Source organism: Pristiophorus japonicus, chromosome 9, assembly GCF_044704955.1.
Source record: "Pristiophorus japonicus isolate sPriJap1 chromosome 9, sPriJap1.hap1, whole genome shotgun sequence".
NCBI classification, from domain to species: domain Eukaryota; kingdom Metazoa; phylum Chordata; class Chondrichthyes; family Pristiophoridae; genus Pristiophorus; species Pristiophorus japonicus.
The window spans coordinates 35,567,342-35,589,683 of NC_091985.1; the positions used below are offsets into that span (position 1 = coordinate 35,567,342).

At 48.1% G+C, this 22,342-nt stretch overlaps 1 protein-coding gene across 1 annotated transcript in view; it reads right to left on the reverse strand.

Annotated features, from left to right (window-relative positions):
- Positions 1-22,060, reverse strand: part of LOC139272588 (arginase, hepatic-like) — a 72,365-nt gene extending 50,305 nt beyond the window's left edge. Inside the window, exons 1-4 of the mRNA XM_070888658.1 lie at positions 21,953-22,060; positions 21,775-21,847; positions 19,858-20,032; positions 7,241-7,400 (exon numbers count right to left, since the gene is read on the reverse strand). Of these exons, the coding sequence (XP_070744759.1) occupies positions 7,241-7,400; positions 19,858-20,032; positions 21,775-21,847; positions 21,953-22,060 (516 nt within the window). The remainder of the gene's footprint in view (positions 1-7,240; positions 7,401-19,857; positions 20,033-21,774; positions 21,848-21,952) is intronic.
- Between the last annotated feature and the right edge of the window lie 282 nt (positions 22,061-22,342).

The window sequence follows — 22,342 nt, forward strand, 5'->3', positions numbered from 1 at the left end:
AAGACAGCGGGTTTGTCCTCCACGGAGCCACTGCCACTCCCGAGGTGATGCCTCAGCATTCCAAGCCATCTATTGGAGGACAGACTGCAGGAATGCTGTGACAGCCTGCAAGCCCCGTTCCACTCTGGTAAACCCAGCCACCATGGCAGCAAGCTGAGCTTGCATTACTTGAGTCTGAGCTTCCACTGTAGCACTCAGATGCAGGATGGCTTGTGCTTGTGCTGCAATGGAAGCTGAGACATCAGCCATTAGAAATTGCATGATGGTTGGGTCAACAAGTGCGTTAATGGATCTACTCACCCTTTCCATGCTGGAAATCATGGGCTGCAGGCTCTGTGCAAAGTCCTGTGCAAGGTTAGTGCAGGATTCCTCCATGCTCCTCAACAGTCTTTCAGTCAGTCTTTCTGGCAGGCCTGCCAATACACCAAACATCACCATCAGCGATCTTCTGTAGGCCGGCCCATCAAAGTCCTCATCTGTGTCCGCTGCAGCAGAATATGTGTCTGACCTCACCTTGCAGGGAGCTGGCACCTGCGCTTTTCTTTCCCCCTGCCCTGGCTGTAGCCCACTCATTCACCATGTGCAGATCCCACCTCCAAGCTACCCTCTAAACTCCTTGATTTTGGCTTGGTGCAGCAGGAAGCATGCAACCTCAACAGCCCCTTTCCAGCCGGAATATCCGGGATGGAATCATCTACCTGCGGTACCAGTTTCCCACACCTTACCTTGTTTCTGTTACTGACTGTCACGGCAACCTCTTGGCCACAATGCTGAAATAAAAGCCACCACAAAGCAAACTTTTCTATCCATCTAATATGACATCAAGAAATCAACTCATCACCCTTATGCATTCACTTAGTGACTGTCTTGTGTGAGCCTTTGTCTATCCTACTGGTGTCACGCAGTGCTACCCCAGAGATTGCCGCATGTCTGGTGGAAGGCTGCTGAATTTCAGTGCGAGACACTGCAAATGGCCTTGCTGGTCGCCCTTGAGGAGCTGGTGGCTGGGAGTGTCAAACCAAATGATTGTCTTTTTCTTCTGCTCCTCCGCCTTCCCTTTCTCCTCCTCCTCTCTCCTCTCCCTCTTCTTGGTCAACCATTGTCTGGGCAGGCTGCATTTCTTGGGTGTATGAAATGAGGAAGGCACAAGGGTGGAGTTGTGAGGGAGGTTGGGCGGGGGCAGCACGAGGTGCATGCGAGAAGGAGGATAATGTATGAGGATACCAGCATCTTTTATCCTTTCAGTCCCTCCACTGGCCAAGGGCTCAGCCCATGCCTCTGCCATGAATAGCCAGCACCGTCTCCTCCAAGTGGATGAGGTAAAGCTAGGAAGGGAGGTGTTTGTTACAGATTGTTCTTGGGTGAGTGATTTGAGGTGGGGGTGTGGGTGGGAAGAGGGAGTTGTGAAGCTGGAGTACTATGTACGAGACCCTGGGTATCCCTTCCCTGGCTTGCTGAGCCATTTCTGTTGGTGCTGAAGCACTTTTAGCATTTTTTTTTAGGTGCTAAAGGCAATTCAGCTTTAGGAGCTGAAGACTCCCATTTGGCAATTCTTTTTAATGTAATTTTTTTTTCATAAGGAAGTTGAGCTTTAAGGGCTAAAAAATGCCTATTTTTACATGATTTTAATTTTTTTTCATTTTGAAAGGCAGTTCCCTTTAAGGAACCGAATTGCTTTTTGAAATGACAGCCTTGCTTTAAGAGAAGGCTGTTCTTGCTGCAATGATGCTATGGCCATGTTCATTGGGGCCTCCTGCTGGGACAAATGCCACCAGAACAGCCTTGCACAGTAAGTTTAGCGTTTGGCTAATGTTAATTAGCCACCAGCTCCAATTTACTGGTCCTACCAGCGCCACCATTTTCGACAGCTGTTAACACCAGCCTGCGGTGGCACTGGCAGGTTTTTACTGGTAGCGAATTTCTAGGCCTATGAATTTTAGTAACTAGTGATGAAAATTAATTCTATTTTAGATTGCAGTAGTTGCAGTTAAGTGATCACTGGTTTGGGGTCATTTCCAGCAATAGTATTAGCAAATAAGCACAGAATAGTAGGAGTATGTTAGAATTCAATGACATAGCAACAGTGGATTGAAGGAATACCTGTAAAACTGGTGAAAATGCCATACTTCAGCGCCATGGAGACACTAGCAACTTTTTATGGAGAGCAGAACTGTCATAGTGGTCAGCTCGACCATGGGAATAACCGCTCCAGGCCAGCAGAAGAAAACAAGCCCAACCAATAATGAACAGCTCGAGTAGGGCATATCATGGCAAAGAGGAATCCAACTGCATTCTGATTGGAGATCAGGAGTGGGTCTCATGTGTCTCCTTGTTGGAGTCAACATGCTCAGCAATCACTCTGGTGAAGTCAAAGTACTGCTCGTAAATGCTGGACAAAAACCTAGAAGCTGCACTAAGATGTCCTGTATTAGATGTTTGTTAAGTAAATTTACATTTCAAGCTAAATTAAAAAGTACATTTACTTGCATTGTGTGTGTTATGTTCAGAATAACTCCACAAGACTGTATACTGTAAGCTCAAACTGTTGTGACTTTGGTCTCTTTAATCTAACTCCAGAGTGAGGAAGCAGCACGGTAGACTGCCTTTTTTACCTCCTTGCCCGGGGTGTGCAGGTGACCCTTGGGTCTTCAACAGGTGCGCCCCCTGTTGGCAAGTTTTACACACTAGTAAAGTTTACATACATAACATCACTCCCCCCACCCCCAAAGTCTTAGATATGAGTTATTTACAAGTTGAGGCGATCCAGGGCTCTACGTTCCCGGGTTGATCGCCTGAGTTGAAGTCCTGGCATGGCAAGTTGGTCGGATCATTGCTGCACTGCAGCGTGGCTGGTCTGGTCGGACTATTGGGCATGGTGGGTTCATCCTCATGGTTGACCGCGAGGTCAATTGCTGGTTGGATGTGTGTTGGTGGATCAGTGATGGTAATGTCCTCTTCAAACTGTTCTTCGTTGTCAGTGAATCGCAGTTTGGTCTGATCCAAGTGCTTTCTGCACGTTTGTCCATTCAAAAGTTTGACAACAAACACTCTATTCCCTTCCTTGGCTAAAACAGTGCCAGCAACCCATTTGGGACCATGACCGCAATTAAGAACAAACACAGGGTCATTAACCTCAATGTCATGAGATACAGCCGTGTGATCGTGGTACACGTTATGCCAGTGACGCCGGGTTTCTACATGATCACTGATATCCGGGTGGACGAAGGAGAGCCTGGTTTTGAGTGCTCTCTTCAATAACAATTCTGCAGGGGGAACACCAGTAAGCGAGTGGGGTCGCGCCCAGTAGCTGAGCAGAACCCGAGATAACCGGGTCTGCACGGAACCGTCCATCACACCTTTCATGCTCTGCTTGATAGTTTGGACTGCCCGTTCTGCTTGACCATTGGATGTGGGCTTAAACGGGGCAGATCTGACATGCTTGATGCCATTGCGGGTCATGAACTCGTTGAATTCCGAGCTGGTGTAATATGGTCCATTGTCACTAACAAGGACGTCGGGCAAACCATGGGTGGTGAACATGGCCCGGAGGCTTTCAATGGTGGCTGTGGACGTACATGGTGACATTATTATACATTCAATCCATTTAGAGTAAGCGTCCACTGCTACTAGGAACATCTTTCCTAGAAAGGGGCCAGCGAAATCTATGTGGTCCCTGGACCACGGTTTGGAGGGCCATGATTACAGACTCAGAGGGGCTACCCTTGGTGCATTGCTCAGTTGCGAGCAAGTGTTGCACTGATGCACGCATGACTCCAAAAGTCTGAGTCAATGCCTGGCCACCAAACATGCGGCCTGGCAATTGCCTTCATCATGATAATGCCTGGATGGGTACTGTGTGGGTCGCGTATAAACTTTTCTCTGCCTTTTTTTGGCAAAACCACGCGATTCCCCCATAGGAGATGATCTGAATGGATGGACATTTTATCCTCGCGTCGGTAAAACGGCTTAATTTCGTCTTGCATTTCCCCGGGAACACCCGAACAGCTCCCATTAAGGACGCAGCTTTTTACTAGTGATAGCACAGGGTCCTAGCTAGGCCAGGTCCTGATCTGGCGAGCCGTGACGGGTGACCCCTCACTCTCAAAAACATCCATTACAAGAAGCAAGTCTGCTGGTTGCGCCATTTCCACCCCGGTGGTGGGCAATGGTAGCCGACTGAGGGCATCAGCACAGTTCTCAGTGCCTGGTCTGTGGCGGATTACATAGTCATACGTAGATAATGTTAGTGCCCATCTTTGGATGCGGGATGAAGCATTGGAGTTAATACCTTTGCTATCTGAGAACAGCTAAATGAGCGGTTTGTGGTCGGTTTCGAGCTCGAACCGGAGTCCAAATAGGTATTGGTGCATTTTCTTAACCCTGTATATGCATGCCAATGCTTCTTTCTCAAGCATACTGTAGGCTCTTTCAGCCTTAGATAAACTTCTGGACACATATGCAACCGGTTGCAGTTTGCCTGACACATTTGCTTGCTGTAACACACAACTGACCCCGTACAAAGATGCATCACAAGCTAGTACTAAACGTTTACACGGGTCATACAATACAAGTAACTTGTTAGAACATAGCAGGTTTCTGGCCGTATTAAAGGCTGTCTCTTGATATTTATCCCAAACCCAGTCGTCACCCTTGCATAGCAATAAATGCAAAGGTTTCAGCAAAGAGCTCAACCCCGGTAGAAAGTTAGTAAAATAGTTGAGGAGTCCCAGGAACGAAAGCAGCTCCGTCACATTCTGTGGTCTGGATGCATTCTTGATGGCTTCCGTCTTGGAGTCCATGGGTCTGATGCCGTCCGTTGCAATCTTTCTCCCCAAACATTTGACCTCTGGCGCCAGGAAATCACACTTGAAGCGTTTCAGCCTGAGTCCCACTCTGTCCAGTCGCTTTAGAACCTCTTCCAGGTTGTGCAGGTGTTCGGTGGTGTCACGACAGGTGATCAGGATGTCGTCTTGAAACACCACGGTGCGCGGAACCAATTTCAGCAGACTCACCATGTTCCCCTGGAAGATGGCCGCAGCCGAGCGAATCCCAAAGGGGCAGCTGTGGTATATTAACAGTCCTTAGTGCGTGTTGATTCATGTCAATTTTTTCGAAGGTTCAGCCACCCCCTGTGTCATGTAAGCCGAGCTTAGATCCAGCTTGGTGAACGACTTCCCCGCTGCTAGTGTTGCGAACAGGTCATCCGCTTTGGGTAGTGGGTACTGGTCCTGTAACGAGACTTGGTTGATCGTTACCTTGTAGTCCCTGCAGATTCTGACCGTCTCATCGCTTTTCAACACCGGAACAATTGGACTGGCCCATTCCTTGAACTCGACAGGCGATATGATCCCCTCTCGTTGCAGTCTGTCCAGCTCGACCTTGACTTTCTCTCGCATCATATATGGAACCGCTCGGGCCTTGTGATGAACGGGCTGTGCATCAGGGACTAGGTGGATCTGCACTTTGGCGCCTGTGAAGTTGTCGATGCCTGGCTCAAATAACGACGGGAATTTGTTTCGCACTTGGGCGCACGAGGCGTCATCCACCGAAGACAGTGCTTTGATGTCGTCCCAGTTCCATATGATCTTTCCTAGCCAGCTTCTGCCGAACAGCATTGGGCCATCGCCTGGTACAATCCATAATGATAAATCATGCACAGTTCCATCGTACGATACCTTCACTGCCGCACTGCCAATGACTGGTATGAGCTCTTTGTTGTAAGTGCGCAGCTTTGAGTGAATTGGGCTTAGTTTTGGCCTTTTTGCCTGGTTGCCCCACAGTTTCTCAAAAGCCTTCTGGCTCATAATTGACTGACTGGCCCCCGTGTCCAAATCCATGGAAACTGGAATGCCATTTAATTTGACTTTCAACATTATCGGAGGGCTTTTGATGGTGAAGGTGTGTACCCCATACACTTCCTCTTCAGCTTCGGGTTGAGTTGCCTCTCTTACTCGTTCAGCGTGATCTGCGCTGGATCGGTCATCTTCTGCCGACTCTGCCACGTGGTGAGTCGCAGTATATTTGCATATTCGCTGGAGGTGCCCCATTGTTCCACAGCCCTTGCACATGTAATGCTTGAATCGACATTGATGAGCCCGATGATTACCCCCACAGCGCCAACATGGTGTTAATGGATTCGCATTCACGTCCCACAGCGGACTCGGAATCATCCTAGGTCTGGCCTCTGCGTGTAGGCCCTGCCACGTACCGTTCTGCCTGCTGAAGGCGTCATTTTATGCACAATACTTGCCGGTGAGCTTCGATGCTGCAAAGATATCTGTTTAGTGTTATTGTTCGTGGACATGAAAGCCTGGGCTATCATGATGGCCTTGCTCAGATCTAGGGATTCGACAGACAGCAGTTTGCGAAGAATGACCTCGTGGACGATTTCAAGCACGAAGAAAGTCCCGCAAAATTTCCCCCCAAAAATCCAGCAAATACGCACGGTCCCGCAAGGCGTCTTAGGTCAGTTCTTGTCCTCGGAGCGATGGTGTGTGTAAAAGCGATACCTGGCCATTAAGATGCTCTCCTTTGGCTTGAGGTGTTCCCGAACCGGTGTGCACAACTCTGCATATGTCTTGTCTGTTGGTTTCGTCGGTGCTAGCAGATTTTTGACAAGGCCATATATTGTGGACCCGCAAACGGTGAGGAGATCCGCCCTGCGCTTGACCGCGGTATCTTCCTATCCAGCTCGTTGGACACGAAGTACTGGTCAAGACGTTCAACGAAGGCTTCCCAATCATCACCCTCAATAAATCTCTCAAGAATACCAACGGCAGCCATAACCGCGTGAAAGTTCGTGATCTGTTACTCGTCGCCAATTGTTACGTTCAGAATAACTCCACAAGACTGTATACTATAAGCTCAAACTGTTGTGACCGTGGTCTCTTTAATGTAACTCCAGAGGAAGCAGCATGGCAGACTGTCTTTTATAGCTGCTTGCCCATGGTGTGCAAGTGATCCTTGGGTCTCCAACAGGTGCACCCCCTGGTGGCAAGTCTTACACACTAGTAAAGTTTACATACATAACAGTGTATAAGGCATTTTCTAAAATTAGTGCATGTGGCTAAAATGGTGTCATCATAGCCACACGTGGCTAGTCTGTGATCTCTATTGGACTTCTATAAAGGGTGGGCAATCCACTCTGCCAGATTGCTACCCAGACTGTGAAGTTGAAAATCCACCTCAATTTGTCTTCACACAATGATGTATTTAATTCTTGCACCTACTTCACATTTACCTCAGTCTTGAGTTCCTTGATGAGAAATGACACTGGTTGTCCATGCAAATTGCCAGATGGTGTTGTGTCAGGAGTGTTAATGTCAGCATGGGCATCTACCCACACCACACAGAGGTTTGAGTGAAATGCTGCATGCCCAGAAATTGATCCGATTGCCAAACTGTAATGAGAAAGTGAATTAATATTACATCAGGATTTTATCTCAGCTTAAGTACATTTCAAATTGTTTCTACTGTAACAGGAGGTCTACATGTTGCTTCTCTATTGTATGTTTTTGCTCGTCTCTGTGAGATTGGCGGCATGAAAGGATTTGCTACAGAACAGTCTGTGATATGGTAAATTGAACAAATCTGTTTGTACAATGCAACTGACAAGTGGCACAGCTCTAATCCATGGAGAGACTGTCAAGCATAGTATCTATAATATGAATATTAAAAAATAATGGCTTTTTATCTCTCATAAACATACACATACACCACTGGTCACTGGTTGTCTTACTTTAATAAAGCACTACAGAAGACATTTCTACCACCAATCTGTTCTGTTGGCAACAGATAAATGGGAGTCATTATAAGGAGACAAAGGGAGCAAAATTCCCCAGTGCCCCGATTGGGGGCAGTAATCAGCGTGAGCTGCTCCCCACCTCCCCTTTAACTTCAGCCCGGTGAGCAGATGTTGGCCCGGTTCACGACCAGCAAAGCTGGTGCTTACACCACTCATGGCAGTCTCGCAGGGTGCTGGCCAATTTCCGCCATGGGGTGTAAAGGGGTCGCTGCGCACGACAATGACGTCATCGGCGCTTGCACGACGGCCCGGGGCGCAACTGGCAGGGCGTGGCGCTACTGTGGCAGAGCCTCCGTTAACTCCCGCGCAATTTTGTGGGAGCTGGAACCTCCCCCCCCGCCAACCCCCAGGCGAAAATTGTTTCACGCCCCATTAGAGGCGCTAACGGGAGGCACAATACAGGGCAATTTCGGCCCTAAAGAGTTAGATTACATCAAAAATAGCAAGAGAACAGGCACCTGAATCCGGAGATGAGATTGTTCTCAGTGTAGTCACCGCCACCCACTATTATCATCTCAAAATGAGTCAGTTGATATGCTGTAATATCCCATGTAAAGTACAAAATATTTTATATGGGCCATTGATTTATGGTGATCAAAGAAGTGAAATTGCATTTTATTATATTGTGGGAATGCTAGCAGTCTTTTCATGCTCGAATTCCATGGCTGTGTACATATTTGAGGTGAAGAGGATGATGATGGAGAATATATTATTGCAATGGAAAGTTTTACGTGGGAATAAGAGTAATATTGATTACAAATAAATGAATGTAATGTAAACGGAGGGAGAAATTAAACTGAGATTGTAATGAAACTAATTTTAATGAATAATAGATTAAATATGTTGTATTCCAGTGGCTACTCTGGGACTGTGCCGATTGGTGCTCTCCTGCACTGACCCCATTAGAGTTTGCACCTGATTTACATGCGTCCTTCAGACACCTATGGGCAAATCTTCAGTTCCTGCCTACACTATGGGGCTGGAAAATCTAGTGCCTGCCCACCATTAGAGAAGTATGCAGCCCCCCTCCCCTCCCCCCGAACATCTGATCTGCCCCCCTCATCATCATCATAGGCGGTCCCTCGAACGAGGATGACTTGCTTCCACGAGAGTTCACAGATGTTTCAACGAAGGACCCGATGTTCCAGTCCTGAACTCCTGTTGAGGGGGTGGAAGATGCCTGTACATGGATTTTTTTCATGTGTGGTGACCGTTGCACATCAGCCACCACACGGGCTCGACAGAGCTAAGCCTTTATCCAGTGGCAAGGGCTAACCAGGACGACTGGAGACCTGCTCTGCCTCACGGACCTAGTGCGCACACATATCGCAGTGTGGGCTGGCCCGTGCTGCCCCTGGGCCCCCGGCTCTTCTGGGCCCCGAACCCTCATTCGCCGCACCTCCACCCACGATGTTCCAGGGCCCGGCGCTCCAGCTCTATTTATGCCCCCCCTCAGCCCTCAATGTGAAGGGACCATTCCTCATCTCTCTTGGTGACCAACCTCTAGGCAGTTCCCTTCTGAACTGGGGGAGCAGCTAATCCCGGCACAGGGAATTTCTATCTCTGGCTCCACCTCCTCAGCACCATTGGAGTTTTAAGGAATAGGGGAGGTTCCACCCCTTATAAAACTGACTGGCAACTCTTGTAGTTATGGCAGGAGTGTGGCAAAACCCAAGAGGAAATTTGAGGCCAAATTATTTTCCTTAGTGTAATTGAGTTCATCTTTGGAAAAAATTAGTTGGATTTTAAAGCAAACATCCTACAATTCATGTGATTATCACCTGTTAAGTTGACCATTAGAAAATGTAATCTTTCTAATTGCTAACAGCCATCAGAGACAGAGACAAATCTAATGTCTTTCTTCATTTCATTTGCTTTTTTCAATTAAGAACACAAGAACATAAGAATTCGGAGCAGGAGTAGGCCATTCGGCCCCTCGAGCCTGTTCCGCCATTCATTAAGATCATGGATGATATTCTACCTCAGCTCCACGTCCTTAATAGATTCTAGCATTTTCCCTACTACTGATGTCAGCCTACTAGTCTGTAGTTCCCCGTTTTCTCTCTCCCTCCTTTCTTAAATAGTGGGGTTACATTAGCTACCTTCCAATCTGCAGGAACCTTTCTAGAATCTATAGAATTTTGGAAGATGACAACCAATGCATCCATTAACTCTATAGCCACCTCTTTCAAAACCCGAAGGTATAGGTCATCAGGTCCAGGGGATTTATAAAATAAAAAGCACACATGTTAATTTTGAAAGCTCTAATTCTCATTTGTGTTTTGTTGATAGTATTTAGAATGTTTATATTTTCTTTTAAATATGTGAAAGAGAGAGTATATGAAAGAAAGAGTGACAGAGATGGATACAGAGATACACGTAAAGGAAGCAATCACAAAACGCCAATTTCAATGTTTACATAGATGTCTTAGAATGTCACAACCTGGTTTTGCCAGACATAGAATCTCAGCCAACCAATACTGTCAGGTGCATGCCCTCTCCCCCCCCTCATTGCGGACAAACACCAGGAATCTACCAGTGAACCAAAACTTACATTCATCCCCCACCAACCTATCAGAACTGCTTCTGGTGCATAGCTACTGATTACTGTTCTGATAAGTCCAATGTGCACTTCTAGAAATCAGCAGGCATCAATTTATAGGCGGTGGTTGACTGCACCCATGTGACCATCAGACACCTCCCAATGAGCCAGCTACCTTCATGAACAGAAAAGTCTTCCGCTGGTGAGTGATCACCACCAATGCTCACCTACTGAACAGAGATACAACCATAGCCTTGGAACCATCATCATCATTATCATAGGTGGTTCCTCGAATGAGGATGACGTGTTTCCACAAGAGTACACAGCTGTTTCAATGAAGGACCCGATAATCCAGTCCTGCCACTGCGCCCATCACTGACCACACCACTAGACTGCTCAAACAATGTGTTTGCTGCCTGCGCAGGTCTGGAGGTTTTCCAGAGAGAGAGAGAATGTATGAAAGAGAGAAAGAGTGACAGAGATGGATACAGAGATACATGTAAAGCAAGTAATCGCAGAACCACACAGCCCACAGTCTCCTGGATTGTAGTCATCTGATGCATTCTGCACAACTTTGCTGTGCAACGGGGACAGCATATTGAGTCTGCACATCAAGAAGGCCTTCCATAATCTGATGAGAAAGACCCTAATGGGAGCAATGGTGGAGCAGAAACAGGAGGGCAACAGCACTAGCCTGCAGTCAGAGCTCTTCACCAGCAGTTGATTTGTGAACCCTTCAGCTGATCTACTCCTTCTCCCCACTCCGGCATTAACAGTCCCCAACGCCATCTCTATCAGTCCTGTAATAAAGAACGTCCAATCTCTGACCAACATTGATATACATAATACTTCACATTGTATGCTCAGCAACTACTGTCAAAGCACACTGCAGACAAAATCACAAAGTCAAAAGCTCTGATTTTTTTTACTGGTTGACAGAAGAACCCAATTATAATATTTTCACCCATGTGTTAACCCATAGTGTTTTTCTTAAGTGACTTCTTGCCTATTCTACTACTTCTAAGGTCCTACCCACAATGGCTTCAGCATGAATAGTGGAAGACTGCTGATGCTCTGATGAGAATCTGGGTGATGCTTCTCGGTGGTGACCTTTAGGAGGGCCTGGCTTCAGACTGCAGCATCTTGGCTACTGCCAGGGCAGTCTGGCCCATGAGGAGCACTTCGAAGATCTCCTCAATCGAGACTCTGCCTTTGACTCAAGTGTCCTCGACTCCATTCCGCAGCATGCTTACCACCTCAGTAAAATCCCAGCACTGCACGAAGTAGAAAAACCTATAAGACAACTTAAGAACAACAAGGTTACGGGAGCGGATGGATTCCCCGCTGAGACACTGAAGTATGGCGGTGAGGCGCTGTTGGCACGAATGCATGACCTCATCTTTCTCATCTGGAGGGAGGAGAGCATGCCGGGAGATCTCAGAGATGCAGTGATCGTGACCATCTTTAAAAAAGGGGACAAGTCCGACTGCGGCAACTACAGAGGAATCTCCCTGCTGTCAGCCACTGGGAAAGTCGTCGCTAGAATTCTCCTCAACCGTCTTTTCCCTGTGGCTGAGGAGCTCCTCCTAGAGTCACAGTGCGAATTTCGTCCCCTATGGAGCACAACGGACATGATTTTTACAGCGCGACAGCTGCAGGAAAAATGCAGTGAACAGCACCAGCCCTTATACATGGCCTTCTTCGACCTTACAAAGGCCTTTGACACTGTCAACCGCGAGGGTTTATGGAGCGTCCTCCTCCGTTTCGGATGCCCCCAAAAGTTCGTCACCATCCTCCACCTGCTCCACGACGACATGCAGGCCATGATCCTTACCAATGGATCCATCACACACCAAATCCATGTCTGGACCGGGGTCAAACGGGGCTGCATCATCGCCTCAACCCTCTTCTCAATTTTCCTCACTGCCATGCTCCATCTCACAGTCAACAAGCTCCCTGCTGGAGTGAAACTAAACTACAGAACCAGTGGGAACCTGTTCAACCTTCGTCGTCTCCAGGCCAGGTCAAAGACCACCCCAGCCTTGGCCCAAGCATGGACAAAAGAGTTGAATTCCAGGAGTGAGGTGAAAGTGACTGCATTTGACATCAAGGCAGCATTCGACCGAGTGTGGCATCAAGGAATCCTAGTAAAACTGATGTCAATGGGAATCAGGGGGGAACTCTCCATTGGCTGGAGTCATACCTAGCACAAAGGAAGATGGTTGTGGTGGTTGGAGGTCATCATCACAGCCTCAGGACATCGCTGCAGGAGTTTCTCAGGGCAGTGTCCTAGGCCCAACCATTTTTAACTGCTTCATCAATGGCCTTCCCTCCATCATAAGGTTAGAAGTGGAGATATTCGCTGCACAGTGTTCAGTGCCATTCGCAACTCCTTAGATAATGAAGCAGTCCATGCCCGAATGCAGCAAGACCTGAACAACATTCAGGCTTGGGCTGATTTGTGTCAAGTAACATTCGCACCACACAAGTGCCAGGCAATGACTATCTCCAACAAGTGAGAGTCCTACCATCGCCCCTGGACATTCAACAACATCACCATCGCCGAATCCCATACCATTAACATCCTGGTGGTCACCATTGACCAGAAACTTAACTGGACCAGCCACATAAATACTGTGGCAACAAGAGCAGGTCAGAGGCTGGGTATTCAGTGGAGAGTGTCTCATCTTCTGACTCCCCAAAGCCTTTCCACCATCTACAAGGCACAAGTCAGGAGTATGATGGAATACTCTCTACTTGCCTGGATGAGTGCAACTCCAACAACACTCATGAAGCTCAACACCATCCAGGACAAAGCAGCCCGCTTGATTGGCACCCCATCCACCACCTTAAACACTCAATCCTTCACCACCAGCGTACCAACTCGCCCAGGCTTCTTCGGCAGCATCTCCCAAACCCGCGGCCTCTACCACCTAGAAGGACAAGGGCAGCAGGCGCATGGGAAAACCACCACCTCCAAGTTCACCTGCAAGTTCCCCTCCAAGTCACACACCATCCTGACTTGGAAATATATCACCGTTGCTTCATAGTCGCTGGGTCAAAATCCTGGAACTCCCTCCTTAACAGCACTGTGGGAGTACCTTCACCACACGGATGCACCGATTCAAGCCGGCGGCTCACCACCACCTTCTCAAGGGCAATTAGGGATGGCCAATAAATGCTGGCCTTGCCAGCGACGCCCACATTCCATGAATGAATTTTTAAAAAAAGAATATCTGCTCATTATTTCATTGGTGTTTGTGGGACCTTGCTCTGCATAAATCTTCTGCCGCGTTTCCCCATATTACAAGAGTTCACTATACTTCAAAAGTATTTCATTCGCTGTGAAGCATTTTGAGACGTCCTAAAGTCGTGAAAGGTGCTATATAATTGCAAGTTCTTTCTTGATCTCCTCTGCACCTATATTGTGTATGCTTAGCGGGGAGGAAGTATGCAGTTGCAAACCACATCCACATAGCTCTATTTTTCTTCTGGGTTGCTAGCAGGAGTGCTCGGGAGATTCATCTTCCACAAGTCAGATATAGTTCAAAGATATGAGTGTCTCTGCTTCAAGGGTCCTGATTGAAATTTAGACAATCTCTACTCTTACAATATTCATTGATTCTACACAAACTGCCATTCCTTTGCTACTAAGTGATCTCATTTAAAGAAAATTGTAGGGCTAAGCTTTGAGGGTGGTGAACTTTTTCTGCATTGTACCTTAGCTGAATCTGGCAACAGATAGGAAAAGATCATTAGAGGTACTGTGGTCCCTATCTTAAGCACACGAAACACAGGAAAAACAAGTGAAAGCCAGTACAGATAGAGCAGTTTATGATTTGTTACACAGCGCTTCAATAAGGTACTTTAGAAAACACCAAGAATCCAAATCTAAAAACCACACAACTGAACCCAGAGCATTCCGAACTTCAGCACAAATCACTCCCACAAAAAAACAAACAGAAATCATGCAAATGAATAACCTTGCTGCCCAGGATGGGATAAATAAATCATTGCTGTTCAGGAGGTCCCTCCTCCTGGGTGCTGGGTCTGTAATGATTTTCTAAGCCAGTTATCAGAGAAAGCTTCAGTGAAAATTGAAACCTGAGCCTCACATGTGCTTCTTGGTTCCGCTCCAAGGCGACTGCCTGAAGGTCACTCAATCCACCGGCATAAACAAAGTAGAGTGCACAGTAGAAGTGGAGCTCAACCTGGCTCCAGATCACCTGCCCCCTAGACATAGTGGGGTCTCTGCCCGCTACTCAACCAGCTACAACTCAGGCAATTAAACACTTTCAAATCTGAAACAAAGGTCACTTACTTAGCTGGCTATGTCACCTACTCCATTGGACGGGCCACATCGCCCGCATTCCCGACACAAGACTCCCAAAGCAAGCGCTCTATGCGGAACTTTGACACGGCAAGCGAGCCTCAGGTGGGCAGTGAAAACGCTTCAAGGACACCCTCAAAGCCTCCTTGACAAAGTGCAACATCCCCACCGACTTCTGGGACTCCCTGGCCCAAGACCGCCCAAATTGGAGGAAGAGCATTCGGGAGGGCGCTGAGCACCTCGAGTCCCATCGCTGAGAACAAGCAGAAAACAAACGTAAACAGCGGAAGGAGTGTGCGGCAACCCAGGTTCCCCAACAACCCTTTCCTTCAACCACTGTCTGCCCCACACTGTAGGTCCCGCATTGGATACCTCAGTCACCTGAGAACTCAGTTTTAGAGTGGAAGCAAGTCATCCTCGACTCCGAGGGACTGCCTATAATGACGACTTCTGGTTTTCTAGCAGCAATACGCAAGAGATTCACCTTCCATTCCGAGACTCCCAGACAATCCGGGAGCATTGGCAGCTCTACACTTCTTCCATCAAGGAGAACATGACCAGCCTATTTCTTCTTACCTGCTCCAGAAGCACCTTCTCCACTATGTCAGAGAAACAAGATGATCTTGCCTGCAACATATTGCTCTCCAAAAATCTCCCCGTGGCAGATTTACACAGAGTTGAATGACACTCCACTTTAAGAGGTGCATTCAATCTTTATGTGGGTGCACTGGAACAGTGAATATTGGAACATCAGGCAGGTCAGAGTACATGCCTTTAAAGGAAATCAAGGAAGTATTCCTACTATTTTAAATGAATGGAGGGAAATCAGGAAGCTTCCTTTACAGCAGGGGTGGGTTGGCTGGAGGCCCGCTTAAGGTGCGTGGCCGCATGATCGTGAACCAATTGCGAGGTCCCGTGTAGGCCGCACACCAGCTCCTGCCGCTAGAAGAGATACCACGCATGCATGGCGGCGCAGCAAATTTAAATGGATCACGCATGGAAGAGAGAGAACGTTGCTGCACACATAAAATGAATTGTGTTAACACCTACTATTAAAATTAAAACCAGTGAATGCAATGTCCAATGTACCGGGTCCATTTAGTTATGCCTCCCCTATGCTAATGAAGTGGGAAAATATTAAAACAAGTGAATAATTTTGCAAGAATTAATAACCCCACTAACAGTCATTGTTGAGGGCAAAGTGTTAAATTGGTAAATTTGAAAAAGGCCAACTCATAGGGCCCAAGTTTCCACAAGAAAAGAAACGGGCGCCCCTCCGAGCTGGGCGCCCGTTTTTCGCGCCTAAAACGGCGCCTAAAAAAATCCTCGGTATTCTCCACCTACTTACAGGTCCTCTGGCCCTCGGCGCAGCCAGAACGAGCTGTGGGGGGGCCGGAGCCAGGTCCCGGCACTGTTTTTTGCGCGCTACAGTCGGCACGCAAGTGCAGTAGCTCCAGGCGCCGAACTGTGTGGGAGGGGCCCGAAGCACGCAGCTCCTAGCCCTGGCTGAATGGCCTCACTGGGGCTGTGTGAATAAGGCTCCTCCCCCGACCAGACCCGACACTCGCTACCCCCCCCCCCCACCGACCAGACCCGACCCGACACCCGCTCCCCCCCCCGCCGACCAGACCAGACCCGACACCCGCTCGCCCCCCCCCGCTCTCTCTCTCCCTCCCTCCTCTCTCTCTCCCTCCCCCCTCTCTCTCTCCCTCCCCCCTCTCTCTCTCCCTCCCCCTATCTCCCTCCCCCCTCTCTCTCTCCCTCCCTCCCTCTCTCTCTCTCTCCCTCCCTCCCCACCCTCTCTCTCCCTCCCTCCCCCCCCTCTCTCTCCCTCCCTCCCCCCCCTCTCTCTCTCCCTCCCTCCCCCCCTCTCTCTCTCCCTCCCTCCCCCCCCTCTCTCTCTCCCTCCCTCCCTCTCTCTCTCTCTCCCTCCCTCCCCACCCTCTCTCTCCCTCCCTCCCCCCCCTCTCTCTCCCTCCCTCCCCCCCCTCTCTCTCTCCCTCCCTCCCCCCCCTCTCTCTCTCCCTCCCTCCCCCCCCTCTCTCTCTCCCTCCCTCCCCCCCCCTCCCCACCCCCTCTCTCTCCCTCCCTCCCCCCCCCTCTCTCTCCCTCCCTCCCTCCCCCCCCCTCTCTCTCCCTCCCTTCTCCTTCTCCTTCTCCCTCTCTCTCTCTCTCTCTCTCTCGCTCTCGCCCTCCCGCTCCCGCTCAGCGGCACGAACGGCTGCAGAATTCTCCCTGGCTGAAGCACTTTGACACAGGTAGGAAGATGGTTTATTTAATCTTTTCTTGGCTTATAAATGTTTATTCAGGTTGGATTTATTTGTAGAAGTATAAATAAGGATTTATTGTCGAATTTAATGAGTTCCCCCCCCCCCCCACCTCGTTCTGGACGCCTAATTTGTAACCTACGCCTGATTTTTTAATGTGTAGAACAGGTTTATTCAGTTCTACAAAAATCTTCACTGGCTCCATTCTACTTTAGTTTGGAGTACATTTTCACTATGGAAACTTTCAAATCAGGCGTCAGTGGCCGGACACACCCCCTTTTGAAGAAAAAATTCTGTTCTAAACTAGAACTGTTCTACCTGACTAGAACTGCAGAAAAAAAAATGTGGAGAATTGCGATTTCTAAAATAGTCCGTTCTCCACCAGTTGCTCCTAAAAATCAGGCGCGAATCATGTGGAAACTTGGGCCCATAGTGTTAATCATCACTCCTATTTCTACCCGCTCAATATTTTACAAACATAAATTCAGATTGTAGTCAGATACTATCTTAAGTACACAAATTTAGTGTAAATAGTAAAATCTTCCATTACTAAATTAATTAAACTGATCAATCGATTAAATGTTGTATTGAAAGTCCACGTGGCTGTTTGGCAGAGCAGCTCGAGTCTGGGAGGCATCCGATGCGGGTGATGCTCTCTTTTTAATGTGCTGAGTATGCGAGCCCGAGGCTACGCAGAGCCTGAATTACAATGGCATACCATTACCTGGAGTCCTTGTGCTCTGGGGTCCGCTCCTGTGTCAAAGCTGGCAATGAGAAATCTCCCTGCCATTGTACTCAGGAGAGGAAAGTTGCAACGGCGGCCTCTTTCGTCAGTAAAAAAGTCATCGAGATGAGCAGCCATGACGCGACTCTAAACTGGATAGGGCATATCTGCATATGCAGTGAGAACCTGTTCAACCTTTGTCGTCTCCAGGCCAGATCCAAGACCGTCCCAACATCTATCGTCGAACTACAGTACGCAGACGATGCACATTCAGAGACTGAACTCCAAGTCATAGTCAACAACTTCACTGAGATGTACGAAAGCATGGACCTTAAACTAAACATCCGTAAGACAAAGGTCCTCCACCAACCTGACCCCGCCACACAGCACTACCCCCCCCAGTCATCAAGATCTACGGTGCAGCCCTGGACAACGTAGACCCCTTTCCATAACTCGGGAGCCTCTTATCAACGAGGGCAGACATCAACGACGAGATTCAACACCGTCTCCAGTGCGCCAGCGCAGCTTTTGGCCACCTGAGGAAAAGAGTGTTCGAAGATCAGGCCCTCAAATCTGCCACCAAGCTCATGGTCTAAAGGGCTGTAGTGATACCCGCCGTCCTGTATGGCTCAGAGAGGTGGACCATATACAGTAGACACCTCAAATCGCTAGAGAAATACCACCAACGATGTCTCTGCAAGATCCTGCAAATTCCCTGGGAAGACAGATGCACCAACGTTAGCGTCCTCAACCAGGCCAACATCCCCAGCATCGAAGCACTGACCACACTTGACCAGCTCTGCTGGGCGGGCCACATTGTTCGCATGCCAGACACAAGACTCCCAAAGCAAGCGCTCTACTCGTAACTCCTATACAGCAAGCGAGCTCAAGGTGGGCAGAGAAAGTGTTTCAAGGACATCCTCAAAGCCTCCTTGATAAAATGCAACATCCCCACCGACACCTGGGAGTCCCTGGCCAAAGACCGCCCTAAGTGGAGGAAGTGCATCCGGGAGGGTGCTGAGCACCTCGAGTTTCATCGCCGAGAGCATGCAGAAAGCAAGCGCAGGCAGCGGAAGGAGCGTGCAGCAAACCAATCCCATCCACCCTTTCCTTCAAACTGTGATAGAGACTGTAATTCCCATATTGGACTGTTCGGTCACTTAAGAACTCATTTTTAGAGTGGAAGCATCCTTGATTTCGAGGGACTGCCGATGATGATGCATTTTGGATACTGGGTGCAGATAGCCACCATTGGGGCCCAGAATCATGGAACGAATCCTTTTAAGATCGGGCTGACGAGAATCTCTTTTGCGAATTGATAAATTGATTTAAGTGTTACTGTATGTTCCCTGGCTGCAGTTCGGGTCTGTCTCTGACCCACGAGAAGTGAAAGTGGATAGACTAATGTGCAGCTCGAGCTTTGGCTCGCGCTCTATTTCTGCCTCGTCCAGTGTGCCAGATAAAATGATTTGTCTGGTTGGGTATTTTTCCCACCACTGCTTTACAAGCATGCTATCTGACCTCCCTGATCTTCCAATATTCACTACGTTCAAACAATCCAGTGTGCTTGGGTGCAGACCAAGAAACTCTTCCAATATACCCAATTATATGGCCTGAATGTACAATGGGTGGAATTGTACGTTTTGTGCCCATGCCGTAGTTAAATTTCACCCCCAGTGTGCTCAGAGAATAGCCGTACGGTGAAGTGTTAGAATGCTGTGCCATTGTGAATTGTATTATGGCGATATCCTCAGCCTCATGCTCTACATCTTAGTAAATAACTAATGGCATAGGCTTGCTGCAGTCTACTGAACAGTTCCTTAAAACTTTGTCAGCACTATCTCTATGTATTCATGCACGAGAGCTCAGCAATTACTCCAGCAGCACCCCCAAAACATTTCTTTACATAGGTAACATCCATCTCATGTCCATTGCCACCTTCGATATTTCAATCTGACCTTCTTCCCCTTCAATCAAGCTAGCACATGGAGTAGGTAACTATATTCTCTGATGATAGTTGTGTACATGTCCTAGGTCTTACTGTTCAAACAATTTTTCTACAAGTCATCCATGAATAGGAAATACACTTTCTATTTTAATAAATTTCCTACATTTTCAGCAGTTGCATTTGGATTATTTTCTTGTACATGTCTTTAAAGTCTTTAATTTGAACAAAAGGAGAAGAAATACCTGTGATCTCCCCCAAGAATGACACAGACCCGGCCATCTGCTTTCACTTTGCTTACAGCTTGAGATAGCTTTTCAGTTGATTTTCCCACAGTTCGTGGCATTTTGACTGTTCTGAATAGCTCGTCTTTCCGCTCATCTTCAAATTTCAAATCGCCATAGTCTTTCAGGTTATAACCTCAAAAAGAAACATTGAGGGGAAAAAGTGTGTGGAGAGAGGCAAATTCAAACTGACTCAATTAAATATAAATTCATGAATCAGTAAATAATCTTTAAGGACCTCCTCTGGTTCACTTGGTAAACACACCCCTCATTGTGCAGTGAGCTCATACAGACTAAGAAGGTGCCAGGTTGATTGCCATTCTGTGATGAGTTGGCTAATCTAATCCAGAGTGCGAGGGGTGCTACAACTGACTTCAGTATTTCTGGGCTACAGAACGAAAAAACACCAGCAGGGTTCCCATTCCTGATCACTAGGCTGCGATCTCTGCTTGCGTGCGACTATTGGGTGAGGAACTGAATTGGCTGTAATTAAAGCCTTCTGATCTGTATCATCCAGGCCCACATATTGGGCTCAGGTTTTGGACCCCTGCTAGAACAGCGCACATCGGAGAGGCCCGCCTAATTTGTAGAACAAAAATTGCGCCAAATACTTACCTTGTGATTCTCCGATATCTGTAGGCCCATTTCCAGCTCGGTGCGGCGCAGCAGGAGCTGCTGGGAGCTACAGCCCTGCGCCAAAAACAGCGCCGGCTGCTGCGCGCGTGCGCAGTAGTTCCTGGCCCTCCCAGCGCGTCCTGTCTCCGGGCGACGACCCTATCCCAGACCGAGTGGCCTGACACATCTTTCCTCGGTGGCGGCGGGGCCCACCCGACCGGCATCTCGCTGGGGGCGGGCTCCGCCCGAAGTTCTCTGTGGCAGTCGTTGTCGTCGTTGTTGTTGTCGGCGGCGGCGGCGGGGCCCGTTCAGCCCGCCCTCCCTCCCATTCAGCCCCCCCGTTCAGCCCGCCCTCCCTCCCATTCAGCCCCCCCCCCCCGTTCAGCCCGCCCTCCCCCTCCCTCCTCCTTCCTCTTTCCTCCCCCGATTAGGTTTTGCAGCCTTCTGACCTCAACATTGAATTCAACAATTTCTGATCATAACCACTGCTCCCATTTTTTTCAGACAGCAGCTGTTGGTAATGATTCTGCTGTTGCCATGTATGCCTCCTCTAGACCCATCTTTTGTTTCTTTACTAGTCCCTTTTGCCTTGCACCACCATCCCTTTTGTCATTTAATCTCTCCTGCCTTCCACCTTATTGCAGACCTTTTGTTCTTTCCTCCCCGCTTTCCCGACCCCTGCACTCGCTTAAAACCTGTTACATCTCTAACTTTTTCCAGTTCTGAGGAAAGGTCGTGAACTCTGCCTCCCTCTCTCTCTCTCTCTACAGATGCTGCCTGACCTTGCTGAGTATTTCCAACATTTTCTATTTCTTGAACTCTCGGGAGTCCTCTGTGATATCCAGCCACGGCCGGTTTGGAAGTGTCATTTACTCTTGCTGTTCATGTTGAACAGTTTAGTGTTACCACTGATTGCTCGAGAAACGGCGAGTTAAAAGTTAATAAAAGCGCGTTCGGTCTTTACATTTATGACTCCCAAATTATTGATTATTTTAATTTTCGAGGGCAAGAACCCCATTCTTTCGCCTTGTTCGCAGGTGCAGTCGACCCCAAGTAAAATGAACTGTGTTAGCAGATTGTGGTATTATGGTAATAGGCACGCGGATTTTAAAAAAAAGTGACTTTAATTCATAAACAGCCCACAAAGCATGCATTTTATTTCTAGCACAAGCTGAGAATTGAAAAGCTTCCTATGATATTATTAATTTGCCCCGTTTGGGGGGTAATGTCAATATTTAACATTCTAATGACCATGTGTATTACCTCCAGCCTGAAGCGCTGTCAGCAGCCCTGACTTCCTCAAACTGTCTGGTCCCATTTTTACACCCTCCTTTCCCTACAGACATGCAGAAGAAGCTTTTGGTAAATCAGAAGGTAAACGCGCCTCTTAAAAATAACAATAAACACTTCGATTTCTAACTGTAGCATCCGTGTAATGTACCTGCCCCCTCGATAAAGGTACTCCAAGGATCCCGACCTTTTGATTAAATCTTCTGCTGATCATACTGACCCCACGGTGGAAAAGAACCAAACTCTTTCCAGACAACATCTTGCTTCTTGGTTTCTCAAATAACTCTTCGTAGTTCCACGGTGATGGACAGCTTGGCAGCGCTGAGTCACGGAACTATTTGCAAATTATATTTGAATGAACTCAGATACCCATCTAGCAGAGCCGAGAACTTTATCGTTGGAGGGAGACACCTGAAGTAAAAAAATAAAATAAACAGTAATCTATTAAGTTACATATACTCATTATTGTAGTTAAATTGGCCATCAGTGGCATGAAATGACGAGTCACGGCGACACGTGGGGGTGACGCTTGCAAGCACTG